At 37.8% G+C, this 14,831-nt stretch overlaps 1 protein-coding gene across 9 annotated transcripts; it reads right to left on the bottom strand.

Annotated features, from left to right (window-relative positions):
* Positions 1-3,199: 3,199 nt before the first annotated feature.
* ZCCHC8 (zinc finger CCHC-type containing 8) lies at positions 3,200-14,458 on the bottom strand. 9 transcript variants are annotated; one of them, XM_085555747.1, is made up of 15 exons: positions 14,257-14,458; positions 13,584-13,624; positions 12,948-13,022; positions 12,433-12,538; positions 12,009-12,086; positions 11,585-11,688; positions 9,766-9,831; positions 7,845-7,908; positions 7,271-7,413; positions 6,835-6,977; positions 6,578-6,693; positions 5,895-5,978; positions 5,357-5,468; positions 4,793-4,892; positions 3,200-4,703 (listed from the first exon to the last, which is right to left on the bottom strand). In XM_085555747.1, the coding sequence occupies exons 1-15, from the start codon at positions 14,437-14,439 to the stop codon at positions 4,526-4,528; spliced, it is 1,593 nt and encodes a 530-aa protein (XP_085411873.1). In that variant the 5' UTR covers positions 14,440-14,458; the 3' UTR covers positions 3,200-4,525. The 9 variants fall into 9 exon arrangements, 7 of the variants coding, with proteins under 7 accessions (XP_085411873.1, XP_085411872.1, XP_085411871.1 ...); XM_085555746.1 differs by lacking the exon at positions 4,793-4,892 and having other exon boundaries at positions 7,845-7,905; XM_085555745.1 differs by lacking the exon at positions 4,793-4,892.
* Positions 14,459-14,831: the final 373 nt, after the last annotated feature.

Genomic DNA, 14,831 nt, shown 5'->3' on the forward strand with positions numbered 1-14,831 from the left:
ATTCATTTTAGTAAGCTCTAATCTCGGCTATTACACCACACCAATCACCATGGGAACCCGACATAGAAGTTCCAGAAATGCTTCTGCTGTTCAGCTTCCCTCAGATCTTGTAGTGTCATCTGATTGCAGCTTCAATATACAAAAGTAATTTGAATAGTTATATCTGACAGAGAAAAGAAATCCAATAAATGCAAGTATCTTTAGTGCAGAGACAGTGTACAGTACTTGATAAGAATAGGGAAAGCATGGATGAATACCATGATGAGATTGAGATCAGGGTGAGCTCATTCCTTATAATGAGAAATCATAGGGATAACTGCATGTCTTCTAGCTGAGGTAGATACAGTAGGGATTTTATGCATTGGTTCTGCTTGATATTCTCAGAGCATTATCCATTCTAACCACAACATCCCCAGGAAGGAGGATTTTAAAGATAGGTGTGAGTACCTCGCATTTTGTATTGCCACCTTTAAGAACAGTGACTATGTGAGCTAAAAAGAGAAATTAGATCCTGCTACAGAATATTTGCTTTTCTGAGACCAAATATAAGCATTTCAGAAGTCCTCTTATAAAAGTTTCTATCCCTTTTCCTTAAAATAAGTTTTACAATTTGAAAGGCGAAGGAAGTAAAATGAGAAAGGGCATTCTATTTCCAACCATGTTTTGCTGCACCAGGAGATATATTTCTTAAGTTGGATAGAATGGGAAAAAATGGAAGAGAAGTTCTCAATATATGATATAGATGGCCTAAATCAGCAATAGTTCATGCACTAAATCATAACAGGATTAAGGGATAGACTCTAAACACTGAGATACAAAAGCCCAGAAGCCAGGTAAAACCTGGTAACCAAATGCTTCCCATTCAGTAGCTCTGAATGCTACTCTCCCTGCTCAGCATTTCATTAGTTCCCAGCTAGGAGTCTATTCAACTGTCTGTTGTCTACTAATGACCAACTAACTCATCTCACAGGTGATTCATTCATTCATACCACCTATTTATCAATTATATTGACCTAATTGGAAAAGAAGCATTGGTATCAAATGACTTACCGCCTTACACATATTCGAGAGACAGTCCTGGTATTTGTTATCCCTAGCAAGAGGGAGTCTCAGCAACTGCTATCACTAGGAGGCACAAAGAAGGCACAAAGCATCATAGAAAATCCACACATGAATTTTTTGCAATACTTTAAAATGCAAACAAACAAAACCAAACTGCATACACCAAAACTAAAGAAACAGTCAAGAACTAAATTAAATGGGAACAACCCCAATTTCCAACCGTAGGAACTAAAATTCAAGTGTATATGCTGTCTGTATACTTCCACTTGTATCAGGCTACATGTGGAGAACAAAAACATTTGCTAACTTGAACAACCAGTCAGTCCAGTCACTTTGCACAAGAATTCTAATGGATATAAGTGTGTGGCCCCAAACACAGAGCATCCCTGCCCCAAGCCTTATTTGCTTTAGAAACCAGGAGATAAAATCTTCCCAAACTGAAAAATAAACCACTTCCATCTCCAAGTAGGTTTTGTCCAACAACTACAAGAGTCCCCAGAGCAAACACAGAGTATCCTTGTTCCATGTTCCATGCCTTTTGAAACTAAGGATTTAACATATTTAAGCTAGTATTTAGCATTATATTTAAAGCATGATTGCTGAAATATCTTCACTTTATCCTTACTCTTAATTTCTTCAACCTAAATCTTGGAAGCAATGAGTTAACAACTAGTTTAGTATCATCTGATAATTTGTAGAAACATCTAAGCCTTATCTATTCCAATCAGTTAAGTGGAAGGGCAATTTATTATGAATTTATTGTGAACATGTAGAGCTAAGTATAGCACTAGAGAGTACTAAGTATATAATATAAAGATGATTTTAATATTGTGTATGCTCATGCTTTGTTTGCAGACAAATATGCCAATAAAGTCTGTGTGCCCTACTAAAGAAGGAACGTTTCATAAGGGCTATTAAAAAAAAAAAATCTTCTAAGGCGTGGAGAGAGAACTGCATGTTTAAGATATGAGCAATATGAGCACCTCAACACACCCAAAAGGTGTATACACTTGAAATGATTACATCATACTATCATCTGCATGCGAATGATGCACTGCACAGCACATAATAGCTTGGGTAAATGGTGATGACTAGCTTTTAACTTCATGGGAGGAAGGAGCATGGAGAAAGCACAAAATCTCTAGGTGATTCTTATTAGAGCTTTCTTTGTCAAGCATATAGAAGCTAGAAGTTACTGGCTTGAAAGCAGTACTCTTACTTTTTCCTAGAAGAGATTAGCTACAAAAAGCCTATCATTTTAGTTCATGTGATGAATGTTTAATTGAAGCTCTATGTTCCACCTGCAAACAGATAAACGGAAGCGATCCATGCTGCAAATGGAGCCTTTTCAGCCTCTCTGAAGTCACACTGTCCACATGTAAATGCACTTTGGTTTTCCATTCCTGCAAAGTTTAGAGAAATAAAAGGAAGAAATGTAAGCACTCCATCTGAAAAAAGCTTGTGTTTTTCTTAAGCATACAAACATAGAGTACAATATTTCTACACATTATAAGAACCTCTGGGAAATATCTTCAATTTGTAAAGCTGAATTTGTTAAAGAACAGGTTCAGTTATCAAATACAGGAAGTTATCAAATACAACCTCAGACATCCCTACCTCACAAGTCTTTTCTTCAGTACTTGACAATCCTGTATTTTACCGTGCATCTCACGTGGTAGAAACACCTTTTTTTCCTGCATTTAAGGACAAACAAATCCTTTACCAGCTTTAAAGAACACTGTTATACCAAACCAGCACTCCCTCTGTCGGCAGTGCGGGTGTGTAGTTGTTCCACTTACCAGTCGCTTTGAAGAGAGGTGAGAGGAGGGGGGGAAAAAAGGTTGTTAGAACAGTTAGTTAGCAGAACTGTAACACTTCTAAGCTTTGGCCTTTCAAAAACGAGCAGTTCTTTAGATTATGAAAATGGAGTGGCATGGGCAGGTTCCATTTAAGTAGCTGAAGTAATTTTAACATCTTAGTTATAAAAACATGAACCCAGTGGTTACAACCTTTCCTAAAATAATCAACTCAATTTCACCCTCATTTTAATCAGCTTGTTTTTCCTAATTATCCTCAGCAGCTAATTTCAAGAAATCAGCAGCCTAATGGTTTAGGACTCCAATTAAAAAAACCCATATTTATAAAAACTCATTTATTAAACCTCTGTACATAAAAATGAACACATATGTACAGCAAGTTTACATGAAGAACGATGTTACAAAAGATACAGTGGTAATTAAAACTAACCCACATAAATAAAAGTTTATAAAAATACTTGAAGAGGTGACGATAATGCTGGTAATCCCCGGTCATTTTCATCCAATTTCCAATACTTTGACATGGGAAGCCTTAATTTTAGATCTTTTAAAAAACATTCTGAATATATTAAACTTATCTACAGGATAATTAGCAAAATCTATAAAGTATCCATTATTGTACAAAGGATATTAAAAAAAAAAAAAATCAACAATCCACCTGAAATTCAAGGACAACGCAACTCTTAGCCAAAGCAATGAGCAATAAGACAAGTCTCTCTTTTTTAGAGTGAAGAACAATTTACTTGCCAATGCAAATCAACAGTCCTGGCACTCCATAGTGGAAGGATGCAATTTGGGAAAATTCATCTGTATTTTCTGGCTGGATTGATTCCGGTCAAGGTGGAAGCCCTGCAGTAACTTCAGTTTTGAGGAAGAACAGGGTAATCTTTACAGATTTTTTCCTTCCCACAAAAGGATGAGGAACGTTATCTGAGTTTGTAAAACTGAAGGAGAGAGGAGGGTGCAGGAATTTGAACATAAAGAAACAAAGGAAGACCAGTTAAAGTCAAGTCTTTTTCTTTTGCTGGTTTCTTGGGGAATTCTTTAGCACACTTCTTATTCGAAGGTAAGTGCCTGTTGATTCTGTCATGTTTTCAAATTCAAAAGGTGCTATACCTACAGCAAACTTACTCATATCAGGAACAGGATTTGAGTTCTTTGCAGATGACTCAGTGCTTGTCACCACTTTATTATCAACTATACTTTCTCCATCGTTAACCTCATGGTTGGGAGCAGGCACGGTGTTATCTAGCAGGCCTTCAGAATCGGAATTTTCAGGATTTTCCTTTAAATTAGGTGAACTACTGTCTGGATTAGGACTAGTTAAAGAATGTTCATTTTCTGGTACCTGTTCACTGATACTGGAAAACCTAGTTTCCAATGTTACCATCTTATCAGATGATCTTACTTCTGCAACAAGATCTACTTCGTTTCTGGATGGTGATGATGTAACAGAATTTCCAGTTAAAGGTGTATCAACAGGGATATCAGAGTCACTGTTTGTGCTTTCTGCTTGCTCTAATGCTGCCCAAATTAATCGCTGCTGTTCCTCTAGTTCTTCCAAGGTCAGGGTATCCTCATCCATGGTTGAGTCCACTATTTTTGGCTGAGGAACATCAATGGAAGGATTCAATGATGAAACAGCGTTAGGAAGAGGAGGATGGGTGGGTGTTGAAGGTTGAGTTGGGGGAAGACTTTGAGGAGTACGTGGAGGTGTGCCTTGTGGTAAAGGAGGAGGAGTTGAAATCACTGGAGGTCCAGGTGGCAGTGGAGGTTGGAACTGAAAACTGTTGGTTGTTTGAGATCTTTGTGACACTTCCACATCTAGAAACAGATAACAGGCTTCTATTAGAATCTGAAGTTCGACTAGGACAACATTCAATGCCAATGCATTGACATAGGTCTTCTCATACCTGGTTTTCAGCTGAGATAGAACAAGCTTTCTTAAAGTTTCAACATCCACTGAAACTACCTGTTTGGGGATTTTAACTCTCCTGGACATTTCATGAAAAACTATGAAACAAACAAACAAATCTCTTGAATGTACTGAACAGACTTTCTTCTGTACTTAGTCACACTAAGGTACCCTTCTCTTATAAGAAATCCAAAAGCAAAGATAAAGCTTCTCCATCTATTCTAACATTAAAACAACACCAAGACGTCCTGTTAGTTTGACTCATTTTTAAAGAAGTTGTGAGTTTGTAACATCCTAAAGTATTTAACCCAAGTATTTTAGGATTTGAAGGTCTTTACAACAGAATTTTCTTAAGATACATCTAAAGTAAAGAGATTGGAATGGGTAACCCAGCATTCCAATTGCTCTGAGCACATCTGAAAATTCTTGTTTACCTTAAGCATTATCACAGCAAGTACTAAAACACTGTTTTCCCTTTGTCTACACTAACATTTAAATCCAGAAAAGTTACTTTGGAAATAAAAATCTAAACTAGGGAAAAAGAAAAGCAGAACAACTATACCAGAATCTATGTCCATGTCAGCTACTGCAACCTCCACGGTGTCTTTTGATCGTTTTGAATGATGAGAGCTTGGCTGTGGTGCAGTCCTTTTATTGCTAGATTTTGAACTTGGCTGAAAAGAAGTTAACCAGGAAAACAAAATAAGTTGGAATTTAACAGTGTTTTCTCAAGTCACTGTATTAAGTTTACTGTAAATCATGTCTACAGCAAGTAAGCTTTTTACTTATTAGGGAGACATGGAAACAAGATTGATTTTAGGCTGTAAAAGTTTATAGCTACCTTTTTTTCTAAGCATGAAACTTTTCTGTTAGAACAGGTAAGCCAAGTTACAAACTACCTTACTGGTTCACTGGACTTAAAAAAATAAAAAAAATCACTAAATGTTAGCCATTTACTGTAAAGCTAATAAAAGCATCAGGACTTCACAACTGGTAGTATCAATGAGATGGTCTAAGTGAAAACATAAACAAGAGATCACTGTCTCCACTAATTACATGACAACTTTTCTTTTTTGAGAGTAAAACTGAGATATATTCACCGCATGGAAATTAGAAAGGTAGTGAGCAAAAACATCCTTCTGTTGAGATGGCTGCATGGGGATGGAACCAAACATCTGCCATTCCTACAACAATAAAAAAAAAGAGAGACAAAGGGCTGAACACTGCATATGTTTGGCTTAATAAGACAGAAGAACTGAAGAGAAATACTAGGAGATTAACAAGCAAGATGAATTCATCCTCTCATCAGAAACCTTATTTATCAGAGGTAAGCAGATCTTATGTAGGAACTTAGGTAGGCAAACCAAAAATACTGAAACCTGTGAATACAAAGAACTAATGAACTGTACTATTATTATTACTTGGTAATTTATTATTATTATTGTTATTACTTGGTAGTAGTAATAATAATAATAAAGCATCACAAGAACATGTAGAAAATGCAGATGGGCAAATGGAACAGGCATCTGTACGTGATGTTTTGTCTTCAAAGGAAACCCAATTAACCCAAGCTCCTGTTGGTCTTACAATGGAAATAAATACTGCAGAAGCACCGCCAGACCCTGCCCAGATATATAAGATGTCACCTGAACAGCCCCCACCTCCAAATCAAAGCACTTAAAATAGCCTGTTGAAAGAAAACTGCCAAATGGATGATGCAGAACATTAAACAACAATAAGCATTATTTAATAGGCTGTTCAGAAAGCAGAGACAGCCACTTACATCTGGGATCCCACTTGGAGTGGAGATATTAAAGCCTGGATAGTTAATCAACTTAGAGACATCATAAGTGACATGTTTTCGTTGAAGATATCCTTCATCTTCTGTTTCATTATCATCTATAAATAAAAATCGTAATTATTAACTATGCTATTTAATGGTACTGAATAAATCCATAGGATTACAAACACAGTTTTGGTTTTTGGAACATAAGTATTGACAGATGGCAACAACAGTGACCAGATCTAACACATACACACCTTTACCATCATAAAGCGCAAGTCCCGAGTGCTCCATTTCAGCCTCTTTGAGCCAGCCGGGAGGATAACCAAGCTGACGCATGCGATATATAAACGGAGGAAGACTCTTAGCTGTGACACCAAGTGCATCTTGAAGTTCCCCACTGAGTTGAGAAAACAAGAAGTACATGACTGAGTTTTTTTAAAGGAAGTCATTAACACACTTGCATTTTAAATGATCAAGCTGAAATGATTTAGCTCAAACCATTTTGCTAGTCAATTCCAGAAATAACAAATCTAGGGCAAAACCAATTCTGATATTAAAGAAAACTTTGGATGATATTAACTTTCTGATATTAAATAAGACTTTGGATAGCAACACCTGGCATTCCAAAGGCAGAAAAGTCAAGTCATTCCAGAAAAACATCACAACAGCCAATAAAAGGAAAAGAGATACCTAATCACTCCTGGTTTAAATTTTCCAAACCTCTCTTCTACTTCCTCTGCATGGTAACGCTGCTGAAAATTCTGATTGCTTGCTTCACCACAAGCTTCCATAAACTCCTTTCTCTTCTCACTTATGCGAGCTGCATTTCGTGGCTTGAAGATAATACAATTGGCAAGTTTAAGTTTGGACAATTTACAGTTCACGCACGTCTTCACCAAATGTAAAACTGGTACTCCCTACAAGCGAGCTTTTTTCACACGGCTGAGGTATAACCGCAGTTGTAACGAACACTACATACTGAAAAAACAAAGAGTATTTGCATGTTATCTAGTGGCAAACAGGAGACATATCTAGGGATATTCTGCAGTTTGAACAAAGGATATATTCAAAATATTATGCTATGAAAATGATTTACATTCTGATTTAGAGGTAGAACTTGCATGTATGAGCAGTATGATTTAATCAAAAGAGATAAACAACTGCACATCTTGACCAGCGCATTTATTTTTTATTTAAGTGGTGTAGATCCACTGAAACATTTCTTATAAAGAGGCAGTCTCTTAAATACTGATGTAGAGTTTACCTTTGGACAGTCCTTTATCTGATGCTCTTCAGAGCCACAATTGAAACAGAGCGATTTTGGTCTGCTTAAAAAACACAGAAAAAAAATTCATACATTAAAGCTGAAAATCACCTTGCAATGTGAAATTCACATAATATTTTTAAAGCTAAGATTTTATTAGACTTAGAAAAACAGGTAAGCACTGTCTGCTGACTCCTGCTTTTCTTAAGTTGACTGTTTAATATAAACCTTCAAAAGTGAGCAACAGAATTTTGTTTCATGTTCTTACGTAGGATACAAAAACAGAGAAAAAAAACAGACACAGCATAATAATAAACTAAAAAATAAACATGACAGCATGTAGAGAGGAAAACGAAACAAAACAAAAACCCTAAAATTAGAGCAGAAAAGCAGTACTTCTAGGAAGACACCCATATAATATTTTATAACCCATATAATAAAAATATATTCGCATAAGAGGGAATAAAATAGTAACAGAATAATTCAGGTTGGACCTCAGGATGTCTACAATCCAGCTCCTTACTCAAAGCTGGGTTAGCTATGAGATCAGGCCAGGCTGTTCAAGGCTTTATGCAGTAGTCCAGAAAATCTCCAAGGAACAAGACTGTGTAACTTCCCTGGGCAACACAATCCAGTATTTTACTGTCCTAATGGTGAAAAAGCTTTTCCTTATATCATCTTATAGACAGAATTATCTGAAGGATTTCTGCTTCTAATTAAATATGCAAACATTGCATTATTAGCACTGCATGAACAAAACAAATCTACACACTAAAGCTGATGCCACGTCCTGAAGAAGAAAAGTAAGGATGTTAACACGAGGCTTTAAATACAGAATACAGATATGGAACCTTCAACTTAATTCTGTAGTATAGTGATACCATTATTTCTCTTCTGATGCTTCTATCATCAAAGCTCTGACAGCTCTTACAATACCAAAAAACAGCATTGTAGAAACAAGCAGCAGGACCAAACTACTCTGGAAAGTCCTGGCCCAGAGCTTGAAGAAGCTACGCAGACTGTATGCTGAACTACAACTGCCTTCAAATTTAATTTTCCCTGTAAATACCCATCAGAGCACATATTTTCAACGCTATAGGAGGGAAGATCCCAATCTCTAACAAGATTTTAAACACTGTTTTTTGAAGATAAATTAAATTAGGATGGGAAACATGCAGAGACAAAAGGGTGACACAAGAATGAGTGTCCAAGATGACATCTGCCCACCCCACTCTAAATCCAACCTGTTGAATCTCTAATTAGATAAAACAAAGCATGTATTTTGCCTCATCTTTGTTTGGTATCTAAATACAAACATCTGCTGTGATTTAAGTATTTTATCAACAGTCCATATGATATGAATGACTCTTCAATCTGGCTTTCCCTTCAGATGACAACATTTCTAATCTAAATATGGTTCAATTCATTATTTCCCTTCATTTTGTGATTCCTGATAAAAGCTGAGATGGTGTTCATTACAAATGAAATCAATGATTTCAGATGCTATGAAAAACACACAAGCTTTCACACATAAAATCTTTTAACTTTACTTGTTACCTCCCATAGAAGCTATACCATCAACTCTTAAATCAGCCTGTCTTAATAGTAAAGTAAGCCATATGGAAATTGTTCCAGAAAATAATAAGAATGATGACAGTACACTGGTGCAGGGATGACAATGCAATCACTAAAAAGAAGCAACAGAAGAACAGGACATCAACAACTTCAGAAAGTTTTTGCACATTGAATATTGGCCCTTCCTAAACAAATTTAGTAAACCACAGAGACCCACTGACTGCACAGGCTGGTTTACTTCAACTCAGTGCTCAAGTATGTTCAAGGGTTTAGTATATATGGGAATAATCACAGAACACATCTGAACTTTGCAGCTCAAAACTTTATATTTAAGAGTAATACAAACCTTTTTGGTTTTACTTGTATTTCTTGTCCATCTAGGGAGAGAATCTGGCTGAAAACTTGCTGATATCTTTAGATTTCAATAAGGAACTGCTACTGGATGAAGCAAAATTTCAATTTTGTTTAAAATATCAATGAAAACTTACTAGGGCTTTGTACAAAATATTGATTTATGGATTCATGATACATTGATACAGATGGTGCTTAAAGTGAAGTCTGCACTTCAGAAGTATAAACTATAAAACTATATCCACTATATTTGGTAAGATAGGCTTGTATTGCTTTCTAATACCCAATTTCTATCCAAAAAGCTATCCTGTCCTTTATAACCACTTGCTAAACCTAGAGCCCCCTTACTAATAGGCAGAAGTTTCACACTCCCAGTTCTGACATACTTTATATCAATCTTATTAATAACACATTTGGGTAGATTTTCAAAAACAGAATTTACATCTCAACTAAGTGTAGACAGGTCATATCACACTACTTGTGTTTGCTTTTTGACTGCATGTTCTTAGCTGTTCTGCCCATCTGTCTAGCAAAGTATAAGAAGAGAAGAGGGCCACAAGTGAATCAGCACGGACGAGACTTAAGAAGTAAAGTTCAGAAGGACAGTCGTTTCCAGAATCTAACAGTTGCTTTTAAAAAGAAAAGCAGATGTCAGATACTAGTTTGACACATTAATTGGTACTTTAGTCGTTAGAACCACCGTATTTCATACACCATTTAACTCAGTATCAAGTGCTATTTTAGGCTCAATGTCTACAGGAGCTCTAAAGAAAGATGAGGTAATTTTGAACAGTAATACCTTTGATTTGGCAAAGATGACAAACACAAAAGCTTAGCCAGGCTTAACTTCACATTTTAGGAGAAATTCCCATTACACATCCACTTTTTTTGTCTGGAGGTTGGGAGATTGTACAAATATCATTTGGAGAAGACTGACTCAATACATTACAACGGGCAACTTTCCAGATGTAAAATTACAGCACAGTGTATGCACGGTTCAAAGGCAGCCACAAGAAAAGCCAGAATAGCTGGCTTTTACGTTTACAATTTCTTTACAGATACAAGCCATCTTCTAACACTAGGAAGTTAATTTATGACAAGTTTGTTAACTAGATAGTGCAGAAATGAACTGTGAAACTGTTTCTCTCTCCTGACTCTTTCTATTGCCAAAGTAATGTAGGGAAACTGGGGAGATGGGATTACTTGAAGGGAAAAATAAAAGAGAAATATCTTGTCCAATTTCCTTTTGTCATCAAGGACTCCAATATTAAAAAATGTTTTCTCAATGATTCCCTCAATCCCGCCTTCTAAATACTGGCTTTAGAAGAGCGTAGAACCAACTCTGAAATGGATGTAAAGTAAGAACATCACATAATTATATTTTAATAAAAGATTTTCTCCTAGATCCCAAATAGGGCAAAAATTATCTTAGAGAATATTTGAGTTTGCTGAGCCCTTTTCTTCTCCCATATTACAGATTTCACAGAGGGAAACCACTTACTTGTATCTGAAATGAACTTCCCTTCCAAACCTAACTGCAGACTGGCCCAGGAAAGCCCTGCATTCACAAGATATATTTACAGGAGTACGGCATTCACTCTTCTCAAAGTCAGTCAGCCAATAATATCCAAACACTTGTATCTTTTGAATACAAAATCCACAAATTTCCTATTAAAACTTGTCATCTATAACAACTGATACGGTTTTAATAGAAACATACAATCTACTGAACTGAATATGAGCCCAATTTACCAAACTGGCACTCTTTGGATTTGGTAAGCAGATAAAGACCCTTGTTTTTGCAAACAGGATACTTAGGTATTTCCCATCCTTCTGTCAGCTGTGGATTCTCATTTAATATAGGCTGTCCCAGTTTATCAAGACAAAAATTGGTAAAATACAGAACACTTCCTACAACCTGTAGAAAAAAAGTCAGAAAATTGTCAGAAAGGTGTCAGTATTTAGGTCAGATTCTTGGTAGCATATTTAGAAATTTATACCACTTGGAATTCTTCCATGTTTTTACCCACTCTATGATAGTTACAGATAACACACACCCACACCTGTACAAATCAGCACTTTTTTTTTCCACTGAAGTGGCCAAAAACATACCAAACTTTACTGCTGTTACATCGATACAAGAAATTTAATGAGATATTATTTTAATGCTAAAGTGTATTGAGTATGTAGAACAAAGAGTCAGACCTACCGTTCAAAAGCATATAGTCAAAAACTTACACTAAAAGCTTCCTTCATTTTTTTAACAGAATTCGAGCTTGCTGTTTTACAGTCCTCTTCTAGAAGAACACTGGAGGGCTGAGATGAAAAGTAAAAACACAAGTCAATGATTAAAAATAGCAGACACTATAAAGAAGAGCTCCAAAAATACTGAAGTACATAAAAGGCACAAAACACCGAGTACAACTACTTTTTCTTGACACATTAGTTAAATAGACACATCTATTTTAATAATGGTTTCCACAGTCCAAAATATCATAGATAATTTCTTTGTTATGGTATTTTTTTCCCCGCCCAGAATAAGCTGTTTTATAACATTTATTTGATAGGTACCTGATTAGCAGTTATAGGAAAAAAAAATATCTAGAATTCAGCTACTTAACAGTGTAATATGTCAGTATTGCTGCTACAATCCTTAAAGTACCTGAGGCTTAAGACTGAAGTGTGTTTTTTCCTGCTCATCTCTCTGTTGCTCTTCGTATTTGTGAATTAAATTAAAAACAAAATCTTCAATTTCTTGATGATACTGCCTGCAACAGAGTAAAGAAGCATAAAAAGGTGAAGAAAAGAGCAAGACTGAAATATACAGAAAGTATCTTTTGAAGCATCTGCCATTTACTACTTCAGGATTTACACAAAGGGCAGTCACCACTCAACTGAGAACAGGGCACAGTCAATGCACTGTATTTACCAACAACACTTTGAAAACTTTTAGTCAGGAGTTCCAGGGAGTCACACTTTGTTTTACAATAAATGTAGCCATTGTGACTGAACACAGGAGAGCTCTTCTCTTTTGCTAATTCCTACCCTTTCTCCTCTGCAAAGTAACAAGCTTATGTTACTAAATAGGACATATATCCTTTGGGCAAACATAACCAAGCGAAAAGTAATGTCTAGCTTCCTGTCGGGAGTCTTTTACTGAAAAGCTGAAGTACTTACTTAGAAATTACATTGTTCATAAATAAAATCTGCAACAGAGGCCCATCAACTTTTGAGTTGTCCACTGAGATTCCACTACAAGAACAGAACAAATATAGAAATGGTTACTACATCAGTTTCATTCTAAATACACCCTATTCAGCTGTCACAGCAAAGAGCCTGTATTCCAGACAGAAGAACATTTGGCCAATGCAAGTTCCATTATTTTAGGAAGTTCTTATTATCTTAAAGAAAAACCTTCATCCTCTGAGGAAAGTATTTTGTGGTTCATTGTGAGATGAGAACATAAAACAGAATACAGAAGCTTTCTTCTAACAACACAATAAAATGAAGTTAACAGCATTAAGATCCATCTCACAGTGCCATCCAATGACTAGACACTACATGGAGAACAACAAAACAGTTCTCTTACTCTTGTAACTACTGTTATATGCTTGTTCTTGCTGCCAAACTTCATAAAAAGTAAAGTGGACTTTCCTTAAAGGCCACATCACAAACAAACGAACATAAATATATGCATACATGTACATACACATACATAAATAGGGAGTACAAACAAAGTTCTTAACACTGAAGCCTAATGGACTCCATAGGAATGGTGCTGGACAGAAGCACTGTAAGCCAGTAGAAACATACCTAGGGCGAGTCAGAATATTCAGCTTCCTTTTAAGTTCTTGATGTTACCTTCTTGTTAAGGAACATTGCTTTCTTCAGAAGACACAACAGCACCTTAACCAATGGCAGGGCTAAATAAGAAAACACCTTGCAAAAACTGCACAGAACATTGCCTGAATTGTCAGTGTCTGTATTTAAATGACTAAAATACATCACAAAAGGGTGAGCAGTGAGACACCTGTAAATAGAAAGCTAACTGCACAGAGGACATCTCAGATGTCAGGCTGCTGGTGTTCATTCTAACAGCTCCAAAGGAAACCACTCAGCAGTTTTAATTTTTTTTTCCAGTGCTTTTAAAAACGGCCTTTCGAAGTGAACGCAAAACCACTCCTTTTCTTCACGAAAGCACAAAGCAGGAGTGCAGCGTTAGGCGTTTTAACTTGATCCAACGCTCAAGAACTCAACAGCCCCGCAGCCAAAAGGAGAAGGGCGCACTGAGCCTGAGGTGAGAGAAAACCGCCTCTCGAGCGGCGGGAGCAGCCGCAGCTCCTCACAGCTCCTCACAGCCCCGCAGCCCGCTCGGGCTGCCCGCAATGAGCGCAGTGCGCGGATCCTGGCCCGGAAGGGATCCGGCGGCAGGAGGCAGCCCCCCCCCGTCCCCGCCCGCCGCAGGCCCCGCCAATCCCGTCAGGATATTCTCCGCCCGCAGCCGCCGCACCGTCTCCTCGCAGCCCCGCAGCCGCTCCTGCAGCTCTGAGAAAGCTCCCTCACGACCCTCCTGCTCCTCGTCCACGCTGCGGTGAGGCGGCGGCGGCCCGTCCTGCTCCTCCAGCTGCTCAAAGAGCTCGCGGTCGCCGAAATCCACCTCGGCCGCCATCTTAAGCCGCAGCAGGAAGGGCGGGGCGCGGGGAGCGCCGGAAGGAGCCGGGGGTCGAAGGGCGCTGCGGAACCACGGCCCCCAGCATGCACTGCGGCCAGGCCCATACCGCCGCGCCGAGCTGTGCCCGCTGTGCATGCTGGGAGATGTAGTTCCGCCACCGCGTGAGGCACATCGGGAACCATCCGCGGTGCCATCCGCCTTCCCGCCTTTTCCTTCTCCCTCAGGAGCCGCTTCACACACCGCCCACAGACTGACTGCATCCTAAACAGGCCCAGATGAAGGCATCCTGCCAGTGCACGGTTATACAACACGAAAGCAGTTTACTTTAGTGTTTGCTTTTAATACATTCTATTAAAAAAGCCCCCAAACCACCTAACACTTGCCTGTAC

This window comes from Coturnix japonica, chromosome 9 (assembly GCF_054131305.1).
Source record: "Coturnix japonica strain WE chromosome 9, WE-NBRP24, whole genome shotgun sequence".
NCBI lineage: Eukaryota > Metazoa > Chordata > Aves > Galliformes > Phasianidae > Coturnix > Coturnix japonica.